Source organism: Dermacentor silvarum, chromosome 4, assembly GCF_013339745.2.
Source record: "Dermacentor silvarum isolate Dsil-2018 chromosome 4, BIME_Dsil_1.4, whole genome shotgun sequence".
NCBI lineage: Eukaryota > Metazoa > Arthropoda > Arachnida > Ixodida > Ixodidae > Dermacentor > Dermacentor silvarum.
In genome coordinates this window covers 90202232-90226986 of record NC_051157.2, presented here as the reverse complement: position 1 = coordinate 90226986, position 24755 = coordinate 90202232, and the positions used below count along the sequence as shown (strand labels likewise).

The window sequence follows — 24755 nt, the reverse complement described above, 5'->3', positions numbered from 1 at the left end:
CCTTGCACAGGGAGAAGGGGTAGGAGATAAAAAGAGAAAGGGCGGAAGCGGAGAGAGAGAGAGAAATAAGAGATTAGCACAAACAATGTAAATATACAGCGGTAGCAGGTGGCGCTTTTAGTCTATATCATGAAGCCCCGTAGACCTCAGGAACCCGAATAGCGTGAATAAAGCCTTCTGCATGGAGTTTCTGTGGGAGAACTGGCCCTAGGACATTTTGTTCTAATAGGGAACGATTGTCCAGTCGATCCAGCGCTGTGTACATCACTTGCTTCTATAGGTACTATAGCGTAGGACAGGCACAGATAAAGTGGGTGAGTGTCTCGTCACAGCTGCATGTGTCGCACGTGGGGCTGTCAAGCATTCCAACAAGGAAGGCATATAGAACTAGGAGTTAGAAAATGCGACGCCTAGCCCAAACGGTACATCGTATGTTCGCAACGTGGTAATCCAAGCGGTAAATCTAGTTGCAGATCCGGAGACAACCAACGGAAAAGTGCGTATGCTGAAAACGCTGACACATGCTGAAAATGTTCCAGACCCACAGGGGCAATGTACATCCACGGGACATACAACGCAGCACAGCTGCAGCGTATAAGTTCGAGAAAGCGGAATCAAAGAACATCGACCGCTCTCACATGCAGATCGGGCGGCTGGTCATTCCCGCTGAAATTGCAGTGTCCCGGAATCTATTGAAAAATTGCCATGTTCCTTTGTCATGGATGCGATGACAGGCAGTGGCATAGTCAGAAACGTTTTTCGGGGCTACGCCACTGATAGGCTATGTCGAATCTCCGGGACATGTTCTTCATTGGGTCAGTGGCACTTTGCTTTTTGTAGGCTTTGGAGAGCTGCATTGGAGTCGCAGAAACTGTCCATTGTTACGGTGGCTTCTGACTAATGAATTTAAGTGCAGCACGAAATGCAGCAAGCTCTGTACCCGCCGATGTGATAATACATGATGTATTCAACTTGATTTTTTTTTTCAGATTTTTACCGGGATGATGGCTGCAGCCGCAGAGCTGTTGACTTTCACCGAACCATGTGTGTAGAGAAAGCTGGAGCACCGGTGCAAGCTTTAAAGCAAGCAACATTGGAACTCATTTACAACGTGCATAGAAATCAGCCGAAGTGTGCAAACTGCACATGTCGCCCTTGTACTGTTGCGAAGTCCGAGGGTCCGAGCGGCCACGGAGGTTCCATGGATGGTGACGTGCCAGGTGCCGGGAGAAGGAGAGATCCAGTGAGATCAGAAAACGGTTTTATATGTGGTATTTTACAAGAAGGGGCTCCATGATGTTGGAGCCGTCTACATGCTAACATATTTGCATGTTCTAGCGTTTACATCTCCGAGAGTTCTCACAACACTCAAGCCCCGCTGTTTTATCCCTTTCGTTTCCCTCTTTCACTCGACGAGGAAATGCACTTTAGTTCTTCTTAGCCAATGACCATCTTCTACCACTTCGCAATGTACCACCCATGATGTGTTCCCTTCCCGCGGGGCTCCGCCTCCAATGTCGCCTGATCGCCCCCACCAGGTAACGGGTGACACCTTGGGAACCAAACGTTGACGTGTTTCCCACGGGAATGCTCGACGCTGGCTCCTTTCAAGAATTAGTCGCCTCTCCGTGACGGTCATTTCGCGGAATCAACCGTTTCCAGGGAGGGCGGTGGCTGTTGTCTCGGAAGGGGCTCCTGGTTGGCGCGTCAAAGTCGGCGTCGGGCCTTGTCGTAGTTCGGGCGGGCGCTGGTGCTTCACGGAAGCACACCAAGAGCGATGTTGCCGTTTTAGCTACGCACGAGACCGATGACCCATTGCAGTCTGGGGACTGATTGCTCATCCATCAGTCCCAGGTGACGGTGACGCTCCCCGGCCGCGAGAAACGGCAAGCGTGAAGAGCACTTCATAGCTTCACGTCTGTCGATGAGGCCTCCTTTGTCCCGAAGAACCGCCAGACACAACAGTACCATCGTGCTGGGTGTGCAAAACATCAGGCGGTTTCTCGACCGAAACGGCAAAAGATTTTGCTTGGAAGGACTCCAAAACAAGGCTCACCCCTTCCACATATTGACACCATGAATCTACTTCTTGTTATTTCAACGTTATATAAAAAACACCTTCGTTGCCATATGCGAAGGCAACTACAAAACAGAAAAACAAACGTAGCGCAAAGGTGGACCGTCGATAACGATAACGAAGTGTTCCAAAGCCGCAATAACAAGGCAGTGAGATCATCAACAACTCAAGGCCTCCATGAGTGAACGGTTTTGGCCTCTCCAAATTCCAGTGGACATTAGTAGCGTGCATATCACGAACAACCCACATCGAAATTGTAATGCCGGTTATCATCATCGCATTGAAGGCGATTCTGCGAGTCTTTCCACAAGCTAATAGCTGTCCCGAAGTGATTGCCGTTCTTTCATTAGAACCTCTCGCCCTGCAAAATAAAATGTATAACACAATGGCTCGCATAATGGACAACTGTTTCTACAAGCTGTGTTTCAGTGAAATGCTAATGACCTCAGGTGTAAGAGCACGGACTTTAGGAAGCTTGTTGGTCGATACAGCTTTCCTGTTTTGTGGTTAAGGGAAGCTAGCGTACAGGCTCTGAGCTTCGAGTTTCTAACTATGTTGCCTACACGTCACCGAGAAATTCAAGCACAAGCAGAGCAATGTCATGCGTCTGACCCGACATCCCTTCTTGTCTCGTAGACTCTTCGGACATGGACGTGCTTCGCCGTGACAATAACTCATGTCTATTTGAAACTGTATACACGAAGTACCAAATCCTCCTTCGTCCGTTTCCTCGGTAAAGCACAAAAACCAGTACTAATTTGGGGAGATTTTAACGCCCGCTATAGATTAGTTCAGAAAGCAATCGTACAAATTCTCGTAGGAGATATCCTTGTAAAGGCGATCGATAGATGTCGCCTTGTTATACGAATAATGGCAACGTTTTTAAGGGGTTTTAGTTATGCCAACTGTCTAGACCTGGCTTAAGCATCCTCTAATCTTGCATGGGATATCAGCTGGCGTGCAGATCGCGAGACACGAAGGAGCGACCACTATCTCTCTTACAACAACCGGGAATGTACCCGCCAATGACAATACATGGTATCGAAGCTGACAAACTAATAGGTATTTCGTCAATATACTGCTCAAGACGATTGGAATGAGTAAATAATTTGGAGACTTTTTTTGTCGTCTGTCCGCAGCAGCTACTCCCGTGCTATACCCGATGTACAGTCGTCCCGGAAGATCACTACAGTATAAATGCAAACCACGAGCGTCCTCGGACGATAAGACGCTTGAGCAGGGCCGCTATCTTGTACGCGTTCGAAAAGTCGACGTTCGGTTTCGTCTCACGCGATTTCCCAGGCCGCGCCGATATCGCCGCATAGGCCAGTCTAGGCCAATCGGATGAGGCGAAACCGAACGTCGGCTTTTCGAACGCGTACAAGATAGCGGTGCAGGGCACCACTTTCGCAGTGCTGGAAGGCAGAACAATTACGAAGTCAGGCAACACACATCAAATCTAACCGGCAGCTGCACAAGTTAATTGCGTCAGCAACATTGGCATGATTTGTGTCCGCGCCTTCTTCGGGCTCTAGCATGTCGCCTTCCCAGTTGATGAAGATGGTGAGGACCGTCAAGTCATTGACACATACCCATTCAGGGAGATTGGCCAAGAGTCGGGTAGATTTTAGATATGTGATAAGCGAATAAACTTGGAAATCGATCATTTTAACGAATAAATTAAAGAGAGTAAAATAAGACGATTCAGTAAACCGTCATTTTGATAGAACACCATAAAGAAACAAAATATGTATATATATATATATATATATATATATATATATATATATATATATAAATGAGACAGTGAGGGAAGAATGAAATAATTAATACGATTAACAACGAAATCTGTTAGATTCAGCAACAAATTTCTCTATGGCGATGCATACATCCCTGTGGAGACAGTCCTAAATTAGGTTTTCTTCTTCCGCATGCAATGACAAAGATTGAATATATCTGCAGCGTCTTCACTAGCCTTCGTTATCTATAGCGCTCGGCTTCTTCCCATGTTTACTGAATGGCACAGCCGACGTCGCCTTGTTTTCTTCAAGGATAGCGTGAGGCCTGTTAATGGAGTCCCGAACACTAATTTGAGAAAAGCCTAACGAATCCAGCAATATATAATAAACTAAAGGGTTGTTTTAGAAGAGACCAGTGTCAAAGTATGTATATAGGTAAGAGGAGAAAGAAAAGCCGAGTCTTTCCATTTTAACACCGGGAGGTGCAAGTTCCACAAACGCATGCGACTCCCACTTGTGGTACTTCCCGAATGAAGATTGCTAGCTCGCACCATGCGAAGGTTCACTCCAATAAACACCGCTCGAGACAGTTTGACGCGCATTATATTTCGCCAGCTATCACGTCCCTGTTTCGCGTTACGAGCGAAACTAATTTTCTTAATGTGCGCATGAAAACAGCAATAGTTTGGTCTAAGTACACAATAAACCATTTATGCGCATTAGGGCTATAGAGGACTTCTCTCAGTGTTCGCATTCACGAACTAGAAATAGTGTGCCACTTATGCGAAAAAAAGAAAGAGGTGGGCATGCGTCATGTAATTTGAACTGGCATCGTCGCATACTTTTATGTCACAAATTGTGACACATTTATTAGACGAAAGGCGTCGCAGTTCTAAGCTTATTTTATATTTACTATCTGACGAGCGGAGCGACATGTTGCTGTGACCAGCGGCCGCATGTGCAGGGCGCTTGATTTCACGACCAAAACGCACGAGAGCACGAAGACGTATGCAGCTGTTTCATGACCTACATGGCATGCATGTCATGATATTCATGTCATGAGTCCTCAGGAGTCCCTTTAACTATGCGTAAGAGACCTTAAGGCGAAAGCCTTAGTCATGCTGATGACTATGACTTCGACAGCCAACCTTTAGACTTTTCCTTCACTTAGTACCACATCCGAACCTTCTATTCTATTGGTTTTTGAGTGTTAATCTTTTTTCGCTGAGTCACTGTCATTTTTGCTGAGTCATGGTCATGACAATGACTTCTACCATCATCCTTTAGTGTTTCCTTCACATAGTGCCCACTTCCGAACCCATTTCAGTGGTTTTTGACTGTTAATCTTTGTGTGTGTGTGTGTGTGTGTGTGTGTGTGTGTGTGTGTGTGTGTGTGTGTGTGTGTGGTGTGTGTGTGTGGTGTGTGTGTGTGTGTGTGTGTGTGTGTGTGTGTGTGTGTGTGTGTGTGTGTGTGTGTGTGGTGTGTGTGTGTGGTGTGTGTGTGTGTGTGTGTGTGTGTGTGTGTGGTGTGTGTGTGTGTGTGTCAGTGGCGCACCACGGGGGGGGGGGGGGGTGATTCGGGAGTTGTAACCCCCCCCCCCCTTTTTGTTTAGCCCCTTTTCTTTCCTTACGCGTTTGAGTACTGCAACTAAGATGTAAGACGCGCAATCGTCTGCACACTCGCAAAAAGCGCATTTTTTTACAATTTACCGTGAATAAATCGAAATTAGTGCTGTTTAGATGGTATTTGCAAACTGCCAACCCCCCCCCCCCCCCCTGGCAGAGATCCTGGGGGGCGCGCTACTGGCGTGCGTGCGTGCGTGTGTGTGTGTGTGTGTGTGTGTGTGTGTGTGTGTGTGTGTGTGTGTGTGTGTGTGTGTCGTGTGTGTGTGGCAATGACTACACTTGCGGTTTTCTACGGACGCAATCTCCTGTAACCTAGCAACAGCTTCGCCGTAAAAACGGCGAACGTGTCTTCGTCTGCGCCTCTCAGAAGAAACATCGAGCACATTTTGGAACCCAATTTCGTAGGCCATCATTTTACATACTACACACGCCGAAAATGACACACGATAACATTGCTCACTGCAAGGGGCGCAGACGAAGGCAATTCCAAAGGCCCGATTTTCATTAATCACAACAGTATGCATATAACAGAGAAACGCCATTTTTTAAACATTACCTTAAAGCATGACTGCCATGAAATCTCCGGCTCCATATTCAGAACTGGTGCATGCAGCCATCAGAAAACATAGCCTTCGAGACCCTGAGGTTCCAATCACTGAGGCTGGTTCTAGTTCATGACTAGGGTTATGTTCTAGGGCTGGTTCTAGTCCGCATGGTTTACGAGGACTTTAGTTCTACCAGGGTCCTTCAATACATTTAGCATTGAAGGACCCTGGTTCTACTTAGCATTGGCTGAGAGAACAAAACTAAATTTGCTTCTGCAGGATTTTTCTTTTTCTTTCTTTTACAATAAGTGGTGTCCAAATCAACACCCCAGTAACGGCTCCTTCTAAGCGATTCTTGAAGGCTATGCTACGGTGGCTAGAACAGGCCCTTCTAGAAGGAGCCCTTCTAGCCACCCTAGCTATGCTTTTGCTAGTAGCATGCGGTGGCCAAAACACGTCATACACTTATTTGAGATCAAGAACCTTAATTTCACAAAAAAGAAAAAAAAAATACAAATAAAAAATAATGTCGGTACTCTTTAAAATTTGCTAAACAATAGTTATGTATGATTATGAAGCTTTTTGTAGGTGGTACCCTAATACGAACCATTTTCTATGGGCTTTACGTACCATAAAGCGACGTCGTCTAAATTTATGGCGCGGATCTTCAAGGCTATGCTTTTGTTAGTTGAACCTGGCGAACTGGCGAGCAGATTATTTTCTTATCATAGACCACAGCACGACCACAGCCAATGCCACAGCTACACTAACTCTAAGCTACACTAGAGTCACTGGAGTAATTTTTTCCAGTGACTCTATATTACATAGTACCACTACAGCAGTACCATATAGCGCCGCCGTTTGCTTTGCATGCAAGTGCGAAACCGGCGAAACCAAACAAGCAAAGACGAGCCAAGTCGGTCGCGGGCTTCTCTTTAGCTGCTGTAGTTACCTTGGTCACGCCGTCCCCCATCGTGAGCCCGTGGGACAGTTTCCATTCATGGTTCATTCAAACATCAGCGACTGATTGTCCGACGCCGGCAACGCGCGTCTTCTGATCACAGCGTCACAGAAGTCGCGTGCGATGGCACAGAGACAAGTTCCCAAGGTGCGCTATGAATACATGACGGTGAACAGCGTTCCAACAAAAGTTGTCCAGGTGGGAAAGACTGACCTTGGCCCCAACTGCCAGGAGCCACTTTTGATATTCATTCCAGGTTCGTAGCTGCTATAGTGGTTCGTTTCATATTACTAATTTCTGCAATCGTACGCAGGATTCCTGTAGGCATGATGCGGTAGATTTGAGCAGCGTGTACCTTTATGTTTATAATTATATTTGGCATATAATTATGCATGCTTTACGTAGCGATGTAGTGCTTCAAGTGCCACATGAAACCTTCACATCAACCGTTGGCAGTGGCGGGATCACTTGGAAAACGAAATGACAGAGAGTTCAGCGTTACTATTGAAACATTGCTCTTTAATAATTATTCAAGTACAAATAATGTGCTTACATTCTTTTCTTTCTTTTTTGCCTTTATTTGCGAGATCGTTACAAACGAATTGTACGAGAACGCCATATCAAACGATAGAAAGGAATAAAATAAAAGCACACATATGCAGATATTCGGCTATATATATATATTGTGTTAAAGCGTGTCTGATTTATTCATATTTAGAAAGGGACATTATCATGGTCGGCTTCCTTAATATGGATGTTTTTCCGTGTAGCACCAATGTGATTGCTGTTCGCAGGGAACCCAGGAATTATTGAGTACTATGAAGACTTTCTCACTGAAGTATATGACCATTTTGACGGCAGTATTCATGTCTGCGGACTTTCACATGCGGGACATACCGAAGTTGTGACGAAGCGCCCTGCACCGACGCCGAAAGGTAATCGTGTATTGAATACAACAGTAATTCGTACTAGTTTGTACGAAATAAAGGCAGCAGAGGTGAGATATAGGAAGTAGATATATAATTTCATAGTAATTCCTCTCATATTGCTTAGCTATTACGGTGAGTGCGAATGTAATGCTCATGTAGCACATGAGCATTACACACACAGGGCATTACACATGAGCTGCGTAATTGCATTACACCTAACTACATTACATTACCCCAAACTGCTTAACTTCTTTTTAATTTCAGCTCGAAAGTGATCTACCCAAGTTCCACATGTGATTGCATGCTGCTATCTTTCTGTCTCATCGAATTTTTTTCATCACATATAGTCACTGCATAGATGTGCACTTTTATTTTCAACATCATCAACAAGGTGCCATTCAGGACTTGGGAGTTTCTTCCAAATTTGCTCAGCCCACCTTTGTTCGTATGCAGATTTCCTTCTGTCATGGTCCAGGCCCCCTGTAACTACTTTGCCTGAGATTAACATAATCCTTCGTGGAATCAAAGGGTTGTCCTTATTATTGTTATTATTTTTCTTTTCTTTTTTTTAGCTCAAGGGAAGATGAGGAGGATGTTGTGACATGTCACATCATATGTTGCATTGCGGTTATTTGAAAATGGCTGTTGCTGGATTTAGATAAAGTCCCTGTATATGCTTTCATGCACAGGGACTTTGAATTTAGAAACCGATACAGACTTTTGCTACTGTGGCTTGAGATAAATGGTAGTACAGTCATACTGCCATTTGACAATTGTGCTTGTCACTGTGGCACTTGTATATATGTGATTCCAATGGTACATGAACACGGTACCATATAGGGTTGAATTGTTTATCACTATATTTGAAATTGAATTGAGTGAAACTTGTATATGTCTTCCAAATGAAGCTTATGTACGAGGGTCGCGCAAGTCAATCCGGGACTTTTTTTAAAAAACAAATTGAAGAACAAATTTCAAAGTGTGGAAAGCGGATTTACTTTTCCACATAACCTCCAGCTACAGTTATACACTTATCCTAGCATTTAACTAATGCCTGGAATGCATAGAAAGATTCGGCATAGAAAGATTTATTATCATGACGGAATCATTGCAGGACACCATTCTTCATTTCATCATCAGTGTTGCAATGTTTTCCTCCAAGGAACTCCTTCAGGTGCCCAAACAGATGGAAATCACTTGGTGCTAAGTCAGGACTATAAGGGGGGAGGGGGTAATATCTCCCAGCCAAGTTCCGGGATTGTTTGGAATGTGCGTTGGGGGGGGGGGGGGGGAGTGGTATGCGGTCGTGCATTGTCTTGCAAAAAGACCTCACCCTTTGTGATCAAACCCAGATGTTCCTTCTGTAAACTCTTGTGCACATCACGCAGAACACGGCAGTAATACTCACTGTTGATAGTGACACCGTGGGGTAACAAATCAACATGAATAATTCCCTGTTTATCCCAGAATACACTTGCCATCACTTTACCAGCAGACGTAACTTCAAAATTTCTTGGGAGGTGGTGATTCCATATGCTTCCACTGCATCGATGCTCTTGTGGGTATTCTGGGGTGAAATGGTGAACCCATGTTTCGTCACATGTCATGATGCGATTCAGAAAATCCTGGCCTTCCCTTTCATAGCATTGCTTCAGTTCTCTACAGACTTCAACTCTTCTGCGTCTCGCTTTTCGGAACAACAAATGATCATGAATTATTGTGTTCGCTGTACCTAATGACAGATTACACACCCTTGCAATTTCACGACAGGTTATGCGTCGATTGTTCAGGACCAGCTGCTCCATGCGCTGAATGTTCTCAGGAATGACTATCGTGGGCTGTGATGCACCATGACCGGGATCGTCAGTAATAGAGATAGGGCCATCTTTGAAGCACTTACACCATTCAGATGTCTTACTGCCACTGAGTGTCTCATCACCCTACTGAGCCTGAAGTCCTTCTGTAAATTTCAGCAGGTTTTATGCCCTCATTCACTAAAAACTCCATCACAAGACGCTGTTTCATGTAGACGTTCACATTGTTGTCCACCCTCTTGAATAACAGTCTATCCAGAAGCGCGGGAAAATGAGTGACGTCTACCAGTAACAGGACACAGGTGCCAGTTTCTGCTGCATACAAAACCTCCAGCCTAGGCGTCCATTTAAACCTGGAAAGAAAAAAAAGTCCCGGATTGAGTTTGACGACCCTCGTATTCACAAAATTGGAAAGAATTCATAGCCATAATTTGCCTATCTGTCTACGTTAGAGTGTTCAAATATGTGTACACTCAAATCATTTTCTTTCCAAGTTGTGAGCAAACATTTCTGCTACACAACTATAGCTGCATAAGAACGTAAGGCTTGAGGTAAGGAAGTATCACCAGAAAACTCCTTTTTGCAAGTCTTGGACTAAGTAAACACGAGCCAAACAAAGCATCTCTCTTTAACTTCACTCTTATAATCTCCAGCATTTTGTACTATAGTATTTATTAACACCTCGTGGCTGACACAGCATGGCCTCAGTTGCTTTTTCAACAGTGAAGCGGACATAACTACCTACTATATTTATTTTATTTTAAAGCCAGTCTTTGCCATCCAATCTTCGCCGCGACCTTAGGCAGGAGCGGCGAATGCATTAAATTCAAAAAGCGCTCATGTGCAGTAGAATTATTAAATGGAACCTCACCGTAGAAATATGTTTCAATTAGAAGGAGTTCCGTTTATTGAGCGAGAAGAGCAGAGGTGTAGCGCTGGTATGTCAAAACCCTTTTAACACTGTTAGACGTACTAAATATAAAGAAGTGAATGTAACAGCTAGTTTGTCCCACGGTTCGATTGCAGCCGGCGACATCTGTATTGGCTAGGCTTCGCAAGTTTTGATTTAGAGGAGGCACCAGCAATGTATCAAAGCAAAAGCATCGCTCTTACTGCTCGACTCAATCGGTGGCTGAATTAGCGCGGGGTCGGGCTGGTGGAGTTCAAATTATACAAGGCCCTCTGTACGGTGTCCGAAATTTCAGCGGTTCTTATTTTGGCCGTCTATGGGGCGAGTTACGGCACTACCAAGCTGTCTGGACTGCACATGCTATGCATTAAAGGGACTCTGAAACACTTTTCAATCTAATAATTGAATGGCCTCACTATTAAAGGAATGTCATCTCATGCCACAAAAATTTTTCGAATCCTTCAGCTAAAAGTGGCAGTTTCGCACCGCTACCCGGCTTTTTTTTTGTTTTTCTTTCTTTTCGGCTCCACTAGCGTGCTAGAAGCTACTCAGCAGTGAAGCCAAGAGAGAAAAGCTTGGCCAAAAATTTATTGTCGCGGCGGTAAAAGGGTGTGTCGCAGCACCCCGTGGTGGCTGCGATAGACTATGCGATGCAGCACGCCGCTGCCATCTCGAAGGCCACGCGCAACTGATGCAGCTATGTGCAGTGCAAAGATGAAATTATTTTTCTGTCTTTTTGAGATCGCAGACATATATCTTTCCAATATTTTACTAAAAATTAGCAATTGTGTATTACTGGGAATGCTCTTGCCATCACGAAATCAGCCAGTAGCATTGGTGGGCCAGCTGCTTTTGATGACGCTGCATGCGGAAGTGAGAGAAAGCATTTTTTCTGTATTTTTGACGGAAGATTGTAAATTTCCTGCTGCATGCAGTGCAGTAATACTTGGCTCACATGTTCACAGCAGCCTCTACGACAAATTGGCAATGTTTTTTACAATGTTCGAAAAGTGTTTCAGCGCCCCTTTAAATATCTATTTAATCTTTGCTTGCTTGAGTCTGCCACTGCTTTATAAGAAGGTCTTTCTGCATAGAAGACAGGTTTTGCAAAATAAAATTAAATTTTAGCTTTTACTTTTAAAAAAATATACTTTAGAGCTTGCTTCTGTTCCATTTACTGAGAGTCGCGGAAATTTTTGTTCCGAATAGTGTGTTGTTTTGCGTTATCCAAATATAAAACGATTCAATATAGAGGCTGTTGTTTAGTTTAACAGTCAATTCCATTTAAGCAATTTCCATTTACCGAGATTCCACTGTGCAAAGAAAACTCTCATTGTATTGCAGGCTTGCATATAAAGGAATGATCACGTGGCACTACAAAACATTGTAACAAGCTATAGCGGCGGCCATCTCAATAACAAACTAGTACAACAAATACAATCACTTGTACACATATCAGTGACAATGCAGTAGGTATAAAAGGTGCCTGGGATTTGGCAGCAGCCATCAAAAATAAAAAATACATTCTAGGGTTTTATTTGCTAAAAGCACAATCTGATTATGGAGGCATGCCATAGTGGGAGACTACAGATTAATTTTTACCACCTGGGGATGTGTACCCAATCCACAGTACACTGGTGTTTTTGCATTTCACCCCCATCAAAATGCGACTGCAGCAGCCGGGATTCGATCGCACAACCTTGTGCTTAGCAGCGCAATGCTATAGGCACTAAGCCACCACGGCGGGTAATGCTGCACATGCTTTTTTCTATCAAGACACCAACTAAGGTATTACTGCACCCAAATATGAATCCAGGCGCAGTAATGCCCAATCTTCGGGATGCATTGTGACTAAAATTGAATTGTTTTTCTTTCCATTTTATGCAGATCACTGGCACCTGTATGGGCTTTATGGGCAGGTGAGACACAAAGTGGAATTTCTCAGGAGTCAAGTGACTGGAAATCGTGCCATCTTCCTGGCCAGCCACTCAATCGGGGCCTACATGATGCTTCAGGTGCTCGAGGAGCTCAAGGAACTCAATGTGAGTGGCACCACTTTTGTAGCTCCATGTTTAGATTAGAGATGTGGAATTTCTAGAAATTTTCAACTATGTTTAAAAAAATGTTTCTTATTATTAATTTGAAGTAAACTAGGTTTCACAATGTCCACTATAAATATTTGTAGCAGGGTGATTCTGTGCGCTATACAGGTAAAGAAAAGATATGAACAGACTGTCAACATATTTTATTTTCTCGACTAGAAATACAATATTGGGCGGATACGGTGCAGTCAACATGACATCAAAACTTCACAAAGGTGGCATGCAATTTCACAACTTTCATGCACAAGCTATGCCGACATTGCGTGATAGCTATGCCATCGATCTCCTTTGTTCGAATGATAGCCAGTTCCACTGTAAAATTTCAGTTTCATCTGTTGGTCCTTTTTCTGCACATAATTTTGTTTGAATTTTATGTTGTTACTTTTGCGGGCTGGAAATATCAGCCAAATTTTCAGGTGCTCAGAAAAAAAAATGACAAAACTAGTTTTTTCCATAATACATATTTTTTTCAACCATCCGTGTTTGTGGTCTAAAAGCTGTTGCTACTTTCAGTGCCATAGTAAATGTTAATGTTATTAGCTGCTAAAACAGGGGTATTGGAAATGCAGCCTGTGTAAATTGGAAATGTACATGGCCTGTGTGACCCTCTCGAGTTATGAGTGCTCCTACCTGCCCACTCTTGCTAAAAAAATACTGACATTACATCTTCGACTTGGCTCTTATTATTTTTTTATTGTGCTATATGAAGGTCAAAACTCTCTAAACCCCAGAAAAATTATAGGACTACTTGATTTCTGAACCAAACTAGGTTACCACAGAAGCTTCAGGTGCTGAGTGCCATAGGAACAGTAAAGGTATTCACAAACAGGTTTGCAAGTGTACGGCATTGAAATATGCATTAGCCGCAGAAGAAGAGTACATTTCGAGAGCTTGGACCAGAAGGCAAAACAAAATTAAGCGGAGGAAAAATGTGACACAGCACCACCACCAACCAGAGCATCTAAACATTCAGATGCCACAAAGCTATTATGTGACAGCACATGCATCCCCAAGAGCTAATTGGCATTTAGCGATGAATGTGCCCATTGGAGTACGAAAAACGGGCAAAAAAACCAAGGGGAGCTATTTGCTTTAACACGAAAGAACGAGTGAAATAAATTAATTCGGTTTACTAAAGGAATTATGCACTTGGAGGTGTATATTTCATGCAGTGATGATACTTAGGTAGCATTTGTTGTTTCCTTGTGAAGTTTCGTACAGGGCAGAGCTGACGACCAGTACATCTGCAGCAGGGGTAGTACCGATGACTATATGTATAGGTGTGGCCACTGCTAGCGGGAACACAGGAGCCTGGGGAAGCACTCTGCGGAGTGCCACCACTTGCACCACGTGAAGTCTTAACAGACGACTCGCCAGGCTTTTTTGCTAATTACTTTGATTGCAGCTACGTTGCAAGACTTCATGAGGCGCTTGTGGTGGGGCACTCCACAGAGCGATGCCACTTGCTCCATGTTCCTGCTAGCAGTGGCCGTGCCTGTACATGCCAAGTTGATGTATGTGTGCTGTCCTGCATTGAGCCACGTCAGGCGATGACATAGTTTCCGTGAAATGGAACTCTGCGAGAGACTTCGAGAAAAACCGAGCCTGTGGTAAAAGATACTGGCATGCTTCAGAACAACTTAATTTATTCCCAATAACATGTGTTAAGGCCATAATGTGAACGACGTAACCCCCCCCCCCCCCCCCTTTCTCTTATAATCTGCAAAGCAGGTTTTACTGTGCTGACTGCCTTGTCTTCTTTGTCACCCAGGTGAAACGTTCTTTCCTGCTGTTCCCTGTGATTGAGCGGCTCTCTGAGGCTCCCAATGCTTGTAGTCTAACGTGGGATGCCCGCCTGCTGAAGCTGTTCAGCTTGTTCATCGTGCTACTCCTCACAGTGCTTCCAGAGACAATCAAGTCACTGTTGGTCTCTTGGTATTGCTGGAGTTTGCCACAAGCCATACGCCAGCGCTCAGCCAAAGCCACGAATGTGCTGTTCAAGCCCACCGTTTTTCAAATTGTGATTGACATGGCTCATGAAGAACTTCAAGTGGTGAGCATTGGGTCTGCTGGTACAGTGAAAACTATACGGGCCTGCTGTCACTATATTGGGTGACGCGTAGGGCTTTCCTTTAACCCTTTCTGATGCCACTTTATCCTGTTGATTGAAAACTTACTTTCATCACATTTCTTGCATCTTCAGAATCATAGAAAGTGTAGACCTGCAAAAAAGATTCAGAATTTTCAATTCTGTATTGAGTTTTGTCAAGAGTACAGAATGTGGACTCCACGCGACAACTCGCTACAGAAACATCAAATATGAGAGCATCAACTATTTTGTGTATTGAAAAGCTTGAAAAGCACTTATCCATCCTCTTGAAAATTGTGCCTGGTGCATGACATTGTGAAAAACAATGAAATAAGTGAACCCGCTACATACAACAACATACTGACACCTAGCAAGAACACCCAACCGTCTACCTTCCCACTCATTGTTCTAAGACATTTTGCACATGTTATCCAAAATTGCAGCACAATTCCAGTCATAAGTGTTTCAAGATATATGCGACACATTGTAAATATCATTACTTTCATCAGTGCTTTTGCTGTTGATGCACTGTCTTGGTGCACACAATTTTGTACATAGTGTTTGAAAGGGTTAAAAGGCCCTCTTAATTTTTTTTTCATAGTATTTGTATAAGAAATTAGGCAATTAGCTGTTACATATAAAACAAGAGCATAAAAAACTTTTAGATGAAGTTGCTCTTATAACTGCATATGGACGACAGCAGCAAGTGCAGAAAGCACCAACCTGCAGCTATGAATAGGGCTTGGCACAGCTACATTGGGTTTGTTGCTTGCCTCCCAGAAGACACTACAGTAGAACCTCGTTGATATGTTCCTGTTTGTTACGTTCTCTCAGCTCCTACGCTCTGAAGCACCAGTCCCATTTATTTCCGCAAGGTTGTTGTGTGCTCTAGCATCCAGTTTTTACGTTTCTCTTCCCCATTGTTACGTCCCGAAACCACCGGCACACCACTGACATGGCAAGATCCATTGGCAGTGCCTGCATTGACTGCTGTATGTCACTGGTGAAAAATGTCACTTCGCAGAGCCTGACATGTGGTGCAGAAGGATCACCACTGCCATGTTCAGACCATTGCTGGTCACCAATCTCAATCTCAACAAAGTTCATGAAGTTGAAAGCAAATACAGTTAAACCTGGATATAACGAAATTGACAAATTCCCGAAAAACTTCGTTATAAAGAGGATTTCGTTATATGCAGGTTCGGCACGAAAATTCGAAAAAGAAATGCTTACCATATTTACTCGATTCTAATGCGCCCTCAATTGTAACGCGCACCCATTTTCCGTTTTCGTCAAAGCACTCATCCTTGGAATGTCACACCTGGTACCGGATCCGTGGACGCGTGTCGTTTCGCACAAGCGCGAGGCATCGGAAACAAAGAGCGAGCGTCACGATGGCGTTGTAGCGTTGTATAGTGTTACATAGAACCCCGCTGTTACATTCCCGGGGGCTGCGTTTTCCCGGCTGTTCGTTTTCGGCCGGTCCCGGCACAGCTCCCATAGAACCCAATGCATTGGTAACCCCGCTGTTGCGTCGCAACTGTGGGACCGTTCCCGCATCATACGTTGCGAACTGCCACCCCGTGACAGCCCAAGCGGCCATTTTGACTTTTCATGTCGCTTGGCTTAGTGACTGGACGATGGCATTGGCCGCCCAAAGTGCCGGGGGCGACAACTATGACGTATTTTCGGTTTCCGCCAGAAAAGTATGGCCCTTGAGATCCGTATTTGCTACATAAAGATGGTGTCTATGACGCGTTGTGGCTCTAAAATTGGTTTTGGCTCATAGATATCCCGTATAAACTCCAAGGGCGATAACGCAGTCGCCGCGCGCCGTATGCTGTATGTACGAGTGAAAACGTGCGAAGGGAGCCGACGACCGCGGCTAATCTCGCGCGCGCAAGAAAAGCAGGGAGGAAGCACGCCTTCTTCCATAGGTGAGGCGTAAACTCGTAAAGGCTCATGGGAAACGCCATCTGCTCGGCGCTTCCAGTTCAACCGCTGACGGTTCCGGCACACGATTCTCCGTTCGCGGGGCCGGTCGCGCTTGCTCTCTGTGCACTTTCATCACAAGGTATCGCCCACGCTGTAAATATCTAGAGCCCGTGACAGTCGCGTCGATGACTGACCATAATATCTGAGCATAGGCAGTTTTTAAAATATTTTTTCTAGCCAAATCGACCGAACACGTGAAGTAGGTATAGTGAATTCTGTTCGTGCCAACGACAGAACTCACCAAAGCTTCGCTAGCTTCCATCTGCACAGTAGTGGAATAGGGATCTGATTTTTTTTACTTGTTACATCTAAGTTTCACTAGGCTGATTTGATCAAACATGCATGGTTTAGTAGTGGAGGCATTAGAGGCGGGCAGGAGGTTCCAATTCATAACTTTTTCTTGGTACGAATGTCTTGGAACAACATTTAAGCGAATACCTTGCATATGTAGTATAGCTACCTTAATTTAGTGCTCGATGCAAGATGAGCAAGGTGTAGTGGGAGGACTTAAAAGGCATAGACCGTAATTCTTCTCGTACATTTTGTTAAAGGTGCACAAGACGAGAAACACTATCGTAACGATCACAAAGCTGCAATATTACTTATAAAGAGACGTTGAAAGCATAGTATTAAGACAGACTCAAACGTGCGCAGAAGTGAACTGCAGTCGACGAACGCTTCTAGCATACCTAACGTTCGATATCTTACATAACTATCACAAATCCAAAATCAAAAAAGATGGCTGACTAATGGAGTAGCACACGAGGAATAAGGATTATAAACAGGGATAAGGTGCCTCAGAAAGGCTGGCCAACGTTTCGATAGGAGGACCTATCTTCGTCACAGGCGGCCTCGTCATCCTCGGCGGGTTAGTTTTAAAGGGTTAGTGGAGTGACGTCACGTCGATGTCGGCTGTGGCTGGCTGTAAAGGGAGAGACCTTTACAGCCAGCCACAGCCAACATCGACGTGACGTGACGAAGATAGGTCCTCCTATCGAAACATTGGCCAGCCTTTCTGAGGCACCTTATCCCTGTTTATAATCCTTATAACTATCACAAAGTGTCTCAAACACAAGAGGTATACTGCAGCTTTGATCGCATTAAAATGTGTTATAAATTTCTTTAGGCTTGTATAACAAATGTTTTGGTGAGGTTGCAGAAAGAGATACTAAGTTAAAGCATCGTTAAACCATGCCGACCTCGTGGTGAACGTGTGGTTATTAAGCATGTTCCATGAAATTTTATCAGTAACGTGGACAGCAAGTTATTTAGAAAACAACACAAGCATGATAAACGTCACAAAACCTATAAAGGTTCGCTGTAAAATGATATAAAATTCCTAGTATGTCATATAAACTTGTCCAAGCATCTACGTTATCAGTGGTATAAAAGTTCGGAAAGCTAAACGTGTGGAAGGTATTTTTTTTAAGGGAAAGTCAAGGTTCTTAGCTGTGCGGCGCTTGCTCAACGCGATTTATCAAGGACTAAGAAAGGCAAACACGTTAGTGTATACGACAGGCTCTAGCACAAATCTGATATTCACGATTGAAATGTTACAAGATCGCTCACATCGTTGATCCAAACAGAATTCACTTGAGAACAATAAAGTGCGACTCGTCATTCAAGTAAGCCCGGAACTGTGACAGCACGCATACCTAATTCACGTGTTCGGTCGATTCGGCTAGGAAAAAATATTTAAAATGACTGCCTATGCTGAGATATAATTGTGAGTCATCGATGCGACCGTCACGGGCTCTAGATATTTGCAGCGTGGGCGATACCTTGTGGGAAGTGTGAGTGAGCAAGCACGACCGGCCCCGCGAACGGGAGATCGCGCGCCGGAACCGTCAGCAATTGAACCGGAAGCGCCGAGCAGACAACGTTTCCCATGAGCCTTTACGAGTTTACGCCTCAACTATTGCGCTCGAGGCACCAGCGAGCGAGCGAGCGAGGGGGGAGGGAGGGATAGCGAGGAGGCGTTGTACTGTACTCTGGCATCAACTGCGTACTGCGCGGCGGCGGTGCGCGGCCGTATCTTGAACATGATCTGCGTTGGGGCAGAGTCTAGCAGTGTAGGTCTGTCGGCGGCTCGTAGCTTTGTGCGTGCTGTGTGTTCTCGGCGCTCAGTTTTCGTTGAAGCGATAGACAACAGCACGAAGGTCACTTCGCTCGCTTCTCCAGTGGCACTTCCACACGCCGCCAGCGTTTGACAGCGCGCGTCCGCGCTCATCCGAGTATGATGTGTCACAGCGTGTACCAGCGCGTCGGCAACATCAACTTGAAAGGGAGAGAGTGCCGGCTTGGCGGGCTAGGCCAGCTGCAGCAAGCGTCAGGATCAGGTTTGAATGAAGGGAGGGGGAAAGGTCACGCCCGCGGTGGCAAGATCGCCGGGTCGAGAGATGCAGGCCCGCCTTGCACATGCACGCACACGTGCGCTCGCTTCGCATTCCGTCGTGGCGGACAAGGTGCTTCCGGTTGCCGCTCGCGCAAAATTGACAATATTTGGGGCGAAATCTCTATGCTGTCGGAAGGGGAAATTCGTTATATCGAGGGGGTCTACTGCTGCCACTTTGTTACGTAGAGGTCTCAAATACATGTGCTTCTATGGAGTAATGGCGTGGAATAGAAAACTTCGTTATATCCAGGAATTCGTTATATGGAGGTTCGTTATAAGCAGGTTTAACTGTAGGAGGTGCACGAAGGCTCAGACCCACGTTCGCAGATGCTGTCTCGTGACCTTCGCTACATTGTGCAGACACTTCAATATATGAGGCAGCATAGAAGCTGAAAAAAGACTGAACATAATTGAAAAGATGCTGTTATTGAAGATTCATCGCAAGTGCCTTTAGTGTGATTCATGACTATGACTGCTCCAAAAGTGTTTAACGTCCAAATCTAACAAGCTTTACTGAGCGGATTTTGAATATTTTGTTGGCTCCCTGTACAACTGTACAACTTAAAGTATGTTTTTTTTTTCGTCTCATCGGTTAGAACTATCAAACGCTAAATTTTACCCACATAATAGTTTTTGTTTCGTGGTCCCCTAAAGAATATCAGCGGTGCTCTACTGTAATTCAGACCACCGAAAGCTAGAGATACAGCTTCTTATAATATTGACACAAGCTGCCATTTTCAAGTTACGTATGCTGGTTGCTATGCCCTCCTAGCTGTTGAAGAGCATGCGTGAGACAGCACAACAGTGATGTGGGGAACATGTGCTTACATGACACATGCCATTGCAACACTCTATTGTGTTGTTCAATCAGTGCGGGACACAAGGAAAAGAAGTGCCACGGCACTTGAAGAAAGACAGTGTACTTTGGTGTACAGCAAGCAAGACTCTCACTTAGCTGTTTGTTTATCGAGCATAGTTCGCCCAACGTAACTTCCACAGCTTTTGTAGATAACATTATAACAGCTCAATATTATTTGTTGGCTTCAATGGTTGAATGTTGTAGCTAAGAAAAATCGGGCCCCTAGGAACCCCTTCTTCTTGTTCATTACATAGCGAGGGTCACGACTCTGGCAGGTTTGTTGCCTGCAGGTAGCATATGATTACTAGTCAGCTGCCTGCTCCTAAAAAAAAGTTCACGTACTACATGGCGCCATCAGTCAAAAGGATGTTTTACATCTGCTGCAGTGTCCAGGAGTGGCGCTGGTTAATACTCTGTGTTACATCTTGTACACATTAGATACATAAATACTAAAGAAAGTGGACATGGGAACAGCCACCACCATAGCACAATTGGCAGTACTACACATGCGTAATGTGAACGTTGTCAGTTCGGCTCCTACCGGCAGCAAGTTCTTTTTTTGTCCACTTTCATTTCCCTTTAGTTTATCATTTCTACATTTCAATTAAAACTACAAAGAATTTCCCCTATGCTTTCCTTGGCTTCGTTATCTGTTCGCTTCACATGGTTGTAGCTAACAAAAATCAGGCCCCTTGGTGGATCCCTTTTGTGTTCATTTTAAAAGCTACTGTTACATTTGAATATGGAGGTGCAGCCATTACACAAGTCTAAAATCTGGGTGCTAATGTTGTACTGTTATCTTGTATGCAGCTGGGAGAGAGAGATGATGAGTTCATTGGGGCCCACATGGAGCGACTGACTTTCTACTATGGCCGCAACGACGGCTGGTGCCCCGTGCGCTTCTATCAGGAGATAAAGGAGACCTTCCCGAATGGCGACATCAATCTTTGCAGTCTCAACCTCAAGCATGCATTCGTGCTCGACCGTACAGCCGAGATCGCTGCCTTTGTCTCGAACAGGATTAGGAACAGCTTGTGACACGATTTCTCAAAAGCATTGGTGTACGCGCTTCTCTTGGTGACTGTGTCCCTGTGGTGATGATATCTTGTTCTTGTCGCAATAATTCTACGTCATGGTTTTATGAAGGCCTATCATTATCATGCTCTTGTACTAGTAGTGTTTTGTTCTTCTCTACGTAGAAAGACACGGTGCTCAAATGGTCGTTTAGACTACAGATGTAGTATTTGTGCTCTTGCAATATCATTTCTTATTCTTCTTGACGTGCAGTACAAATATTCTCTTTCTTGCCATATTTACACTAAATCTGCTTGCTTCATGTGGCTGGTAGAATCATTTCTAAATTGCATTCAGGTGTGTTGTTCCAATTAATAGTGCTTGGAACATTCCTACGTGAGCCAGGCAGCGGGGCTCTGTCTCCACTTCTTTTAATCCTTCCGCTGGACCAAACATTTCTTCACAGCTTTGTACTACATTCAATCCTCACATCTTAAAATGAATGCGGTGCTCAAATAAGCAGTGTGACCATTTTCACAAACTCATCACAAATTTTAAATGTAGATGGGAGATAGTGGGTATATGATGGGAGCGACTGGTGAAATTTAAAAAGAAATAACCTGTTTATGACAATGTCCATATTTGTATGAATGTACCACTCGTTCTTTAGAATTGCAAGGGCTGAATTCCTGGGGTTTCAAGGTATCATTGTCGAGATGAAATGCATGACCAGATATGTATTGTGTGCAGGAACCACATCCAAAGCGAACAGAGAAATGCAAATGACATATGTGAGTACCTGTAAAACAGGCAGTATTCTAGGCACTATCACTGCATGCACCTCGACTATTGCATATGAGTGCTGTGACCCAACAAAGAAAAAGAATGAGTACCCTTGTCAATGTTGCCCCACTGCCATTATCATACCACCATTTCAGGTGTATGCAAGCCAGTTGTATGAGAAAGCCCAGTTACAGGATGTTGATCTAGAGTTGGCTTTTCCTCATAACTTCAGTGCACAGTGGTGATCGTGCAGGATTAATTTTAAAAAATAGGAAAAGTTTGCATGGTATTCATAGCATAGTTTGAAACGTAATGTAAGGCACGCTTTTAGGCTTTCAGTTAGATAAAAAACAATCCTGTCATATTTCTGTTGCTAAAATGTTTGTTCCATATGTTTGTGTGCCTGTGAGGGGCTGCTGTAGCAAAATGTATTGTGTGTAAAAAAGTGTGAGAAGTCTTGTTCCTTCATATACTTGAGCATAAACATATCTTTATTTACTGAACTCACAGAAGCAGTAAGAAGTTTGTTTCTGTGTGCATTTTTAGCATTAACAGGAAATGTTGCTGGTACACGCTGAAATTACATATGTTTCCATGGTGCAAAGTGTTAATGAATTCTCACTGCAGTGTGCAGTGTAGTCACTGCAGGCGACTGTAGTGATGCTCAAACTCTTTTGACACAAATAAGAAATTTTGCATTATTTTTTAGATAACTTGCTAGTTACCAGTTGCCATGACCCCTAAATATATTGTAATGTTTCTTCTACCTGCAATCCACATACTAATGCCAAGAAATGAGTAATTGTGATATTGACGTGCTATCGTCTATATGTTGTCTAGTCTGACAAAAATAGTGCTGCTGTTAGTCGGTTTTACACTTGTTTCTGTTTGCTGCAATGTTGAAAACACAGTATTTTTAATGCTCGAATCCTGTGTGTTACTCACTGCTCTTTTTATGTTGCGTAACAATGATTTGATTCATGTGTTGTTGTTGATGCTTGCCTAGTCTTGGCATTTACTTGACTTTTTGTCTGATCAATTGTTGACAATACATTGTTTTGTAAGTTTACTCCTGTGTAGTGTACTATTCATTTTTGTTCTTTTATGGTGCCTGCAATTAATTGCTGCTGGCATTTGCCTGCATTTAGTATTCATCTAACTAGATGTTTTGCATTTGATAGGTGGCATGACCACTGTTCTGACAATTGAATAGCCAATAATTGTTGTTAATACTAGCCTTAATTACAATATTGCGCTCAAAAGGAAACGTGAGGAGGCGAGGAGACGTTGCTACTAGAAACAGCCATAGTTGCGCACAAAATGTATAAATTTAAAGTCAAGGTACACTACAGTACGTTTCTGTCATTATTGAAAAATAAACCCCGTGCAAATTTGTTAAGCAGACAACTGAAATAGGGCGCGAGGACTCAAAGCGTCATTAAAGTATCACAGTGTCTAGACGACACTATGAAAGCGTATGCCCATCAAATTAACACTTTTGTACCCGCCGCACTAGTTTTGTGTCACTGGTGTTGCTCGAGGTCAGGGTTTCAATCCCGGCCGCAGCAGTCGCATTTCGACAGGGGCGAAATGCAAAAACGCTCGGGTACTCAGATTTAGGTGCACATTAAAGAATCCCAGGTGATCAAAATTAAAATGGAGTCCCCCACTGCCACATGCCTCATAATGAGATTGTGGGCTTGGCACGTAAAGCCCCATAGTTTGATTAATGGTCGACACTTCTGCCTCAATGCTTCGTGCCGTGTGAGGCAATGACAGTGCTAACCTTCTCGCAGGCTATGAACAATGGCGCACAACAATCTTTCAAGCAAGCACACCTGCTGTGCGTTGTGTAATTCGTAGACATACAGAAGTGCATGAAAGTAACGTTGTAACATCAACTCACCACTCTGGTATTGCACTAAACACTAATGAACTTAAATATTCACCGTAAACATCATTGCCAATTATCGTCAATCAATGCAAACAGCACGGAAAGCTTTGCTTACATCAATTCCCACAGTGCATGGGTTGGCATAACTTTTATGTTGGTATCATCTGGTGGCCGAGAGAATGTTGTCCAATCATCATAATTGTCATCACAAACAAGAACATTGAATTTTAATGCAAACATCATCTAGGACCCTATTCTGGATAATTTGGTGCCTAAATAATTTTTTTTATATTTGTGTGTAAAACTAAAACTAAAACTCCAGCGTTTGGATCTGGTCATGGAGAAAGGGCACAGCATCTAGTCATGATCTGGCACTCGTGCCACTGGCAAGATTCTTGGTAAATGTTTCTCGCTCTCCTTAGGAAAAATTCCAATACCCATTTGTATTACTCTAATAAATTATTGTATTTGATGTTTATTTTAGTGTAGTAGAATCTTTACTAGTTTCTTGTCAGTCCATAGGAATTAGCATTGGGTACACATTAGTCTATTGGTAATTTGTATTAGTGCTTATGCAGTGTGATAGTGCTTGCTTGTAGACTAGTTGAAAATATATGTATATGAGGCCCACCTTGCATTAGGACTGCTAGAGATAGAGCATTCTTGGCTTGAACGTTGTAGTAGCAGGCTAAGGTCATGCATATTTGTGTCAGAATTTGTATTGAAATTTGAACTAAATTCTGGTTGGTTTAGAAGGGGCTTGATATGTATGTCAGTTGGTCCCAATGGGTCCCATTTGGAAGTAACTGGTTGAGTATAATGCTTGTAAAACAGTTAATAAAATAGTTAATAATAACTATAATTTCAGACCTCAACTAAATGTTCTCTGTAGTTTGGTATGATCAGTGGATAGCAGCATTTAGCTTTTTTGTTTAAGTTAAATATCTGGCCGTAGAACTTTAACCATCAGCATACTTGGTAATCCTAATGTGCTCTCTCCTTCTCTTAAACACACACACACAC

The 24755-nt window shown here is 43.8% G+C and overlaps 1 protein-coding gene across 2 annotated transcripts; it reads left to right on the top strand.

The window, feature by feature from the left end:
- The first annotated feature begins 6876 nt into the window (after positions 1 to 6876).
- LOC119450376 (lipid droplet-associated hydrolase) lies at positions 6877 to 22907 on the top strand. Of its 2 annotated transcripts, XM_037713810.2 has the most exons (5): positions 6879 to 7204; positions 7743 to 7883; positions 12489 to 12643; positions 14475 to 14756; positions 20852 to 22907. In XM_037713810.2, exons 1-5 carry the CDS (start codon positions 7072 to 7074, stop codon positions 21077 to 21079), a joined length of 939 nt encoding a protein of 312 aa, XP_037569738.1. In that variant the 5' UTR covers positions 6879 to 7071; the 3' UTR covers positions 21080 to 22907. The 2 variants fall into 2 exon arrangements, with proteins under 2 accessions (XP_049521799.1, XP_037569738.1); XM_049665842.1 differs by lacking the exon at positions 7743 to 7883 and having other exon boundaries at positions 6877 to 7204.
- Positions 22908 to 24755: the final 1848 nt, after the last annotated feature.

Coding starts and splice junctions, on each gene's coding strand:
- LOC119450376 (XM_037713810.2), top strand. CDS start 7,072: ATGGCACAGAGACAAGTTCCCAAGGTGCGCTATGAATACATGACGGTG. Junction 12,644..14,474: donor AGGAGCTCAAGGAACTCAAT/GTGAGTGGCACC, acceptor TTTGTCACCCAG/GTGAAACGTTCTTTCCTGCT. Junction 14,757..20,851: donor CTCATGAAGAACTTCAAGTG/GTGAGCATTGGG, acceptor TCTTGTATGCAG/CTGGGAGAGAGAGATGATGA.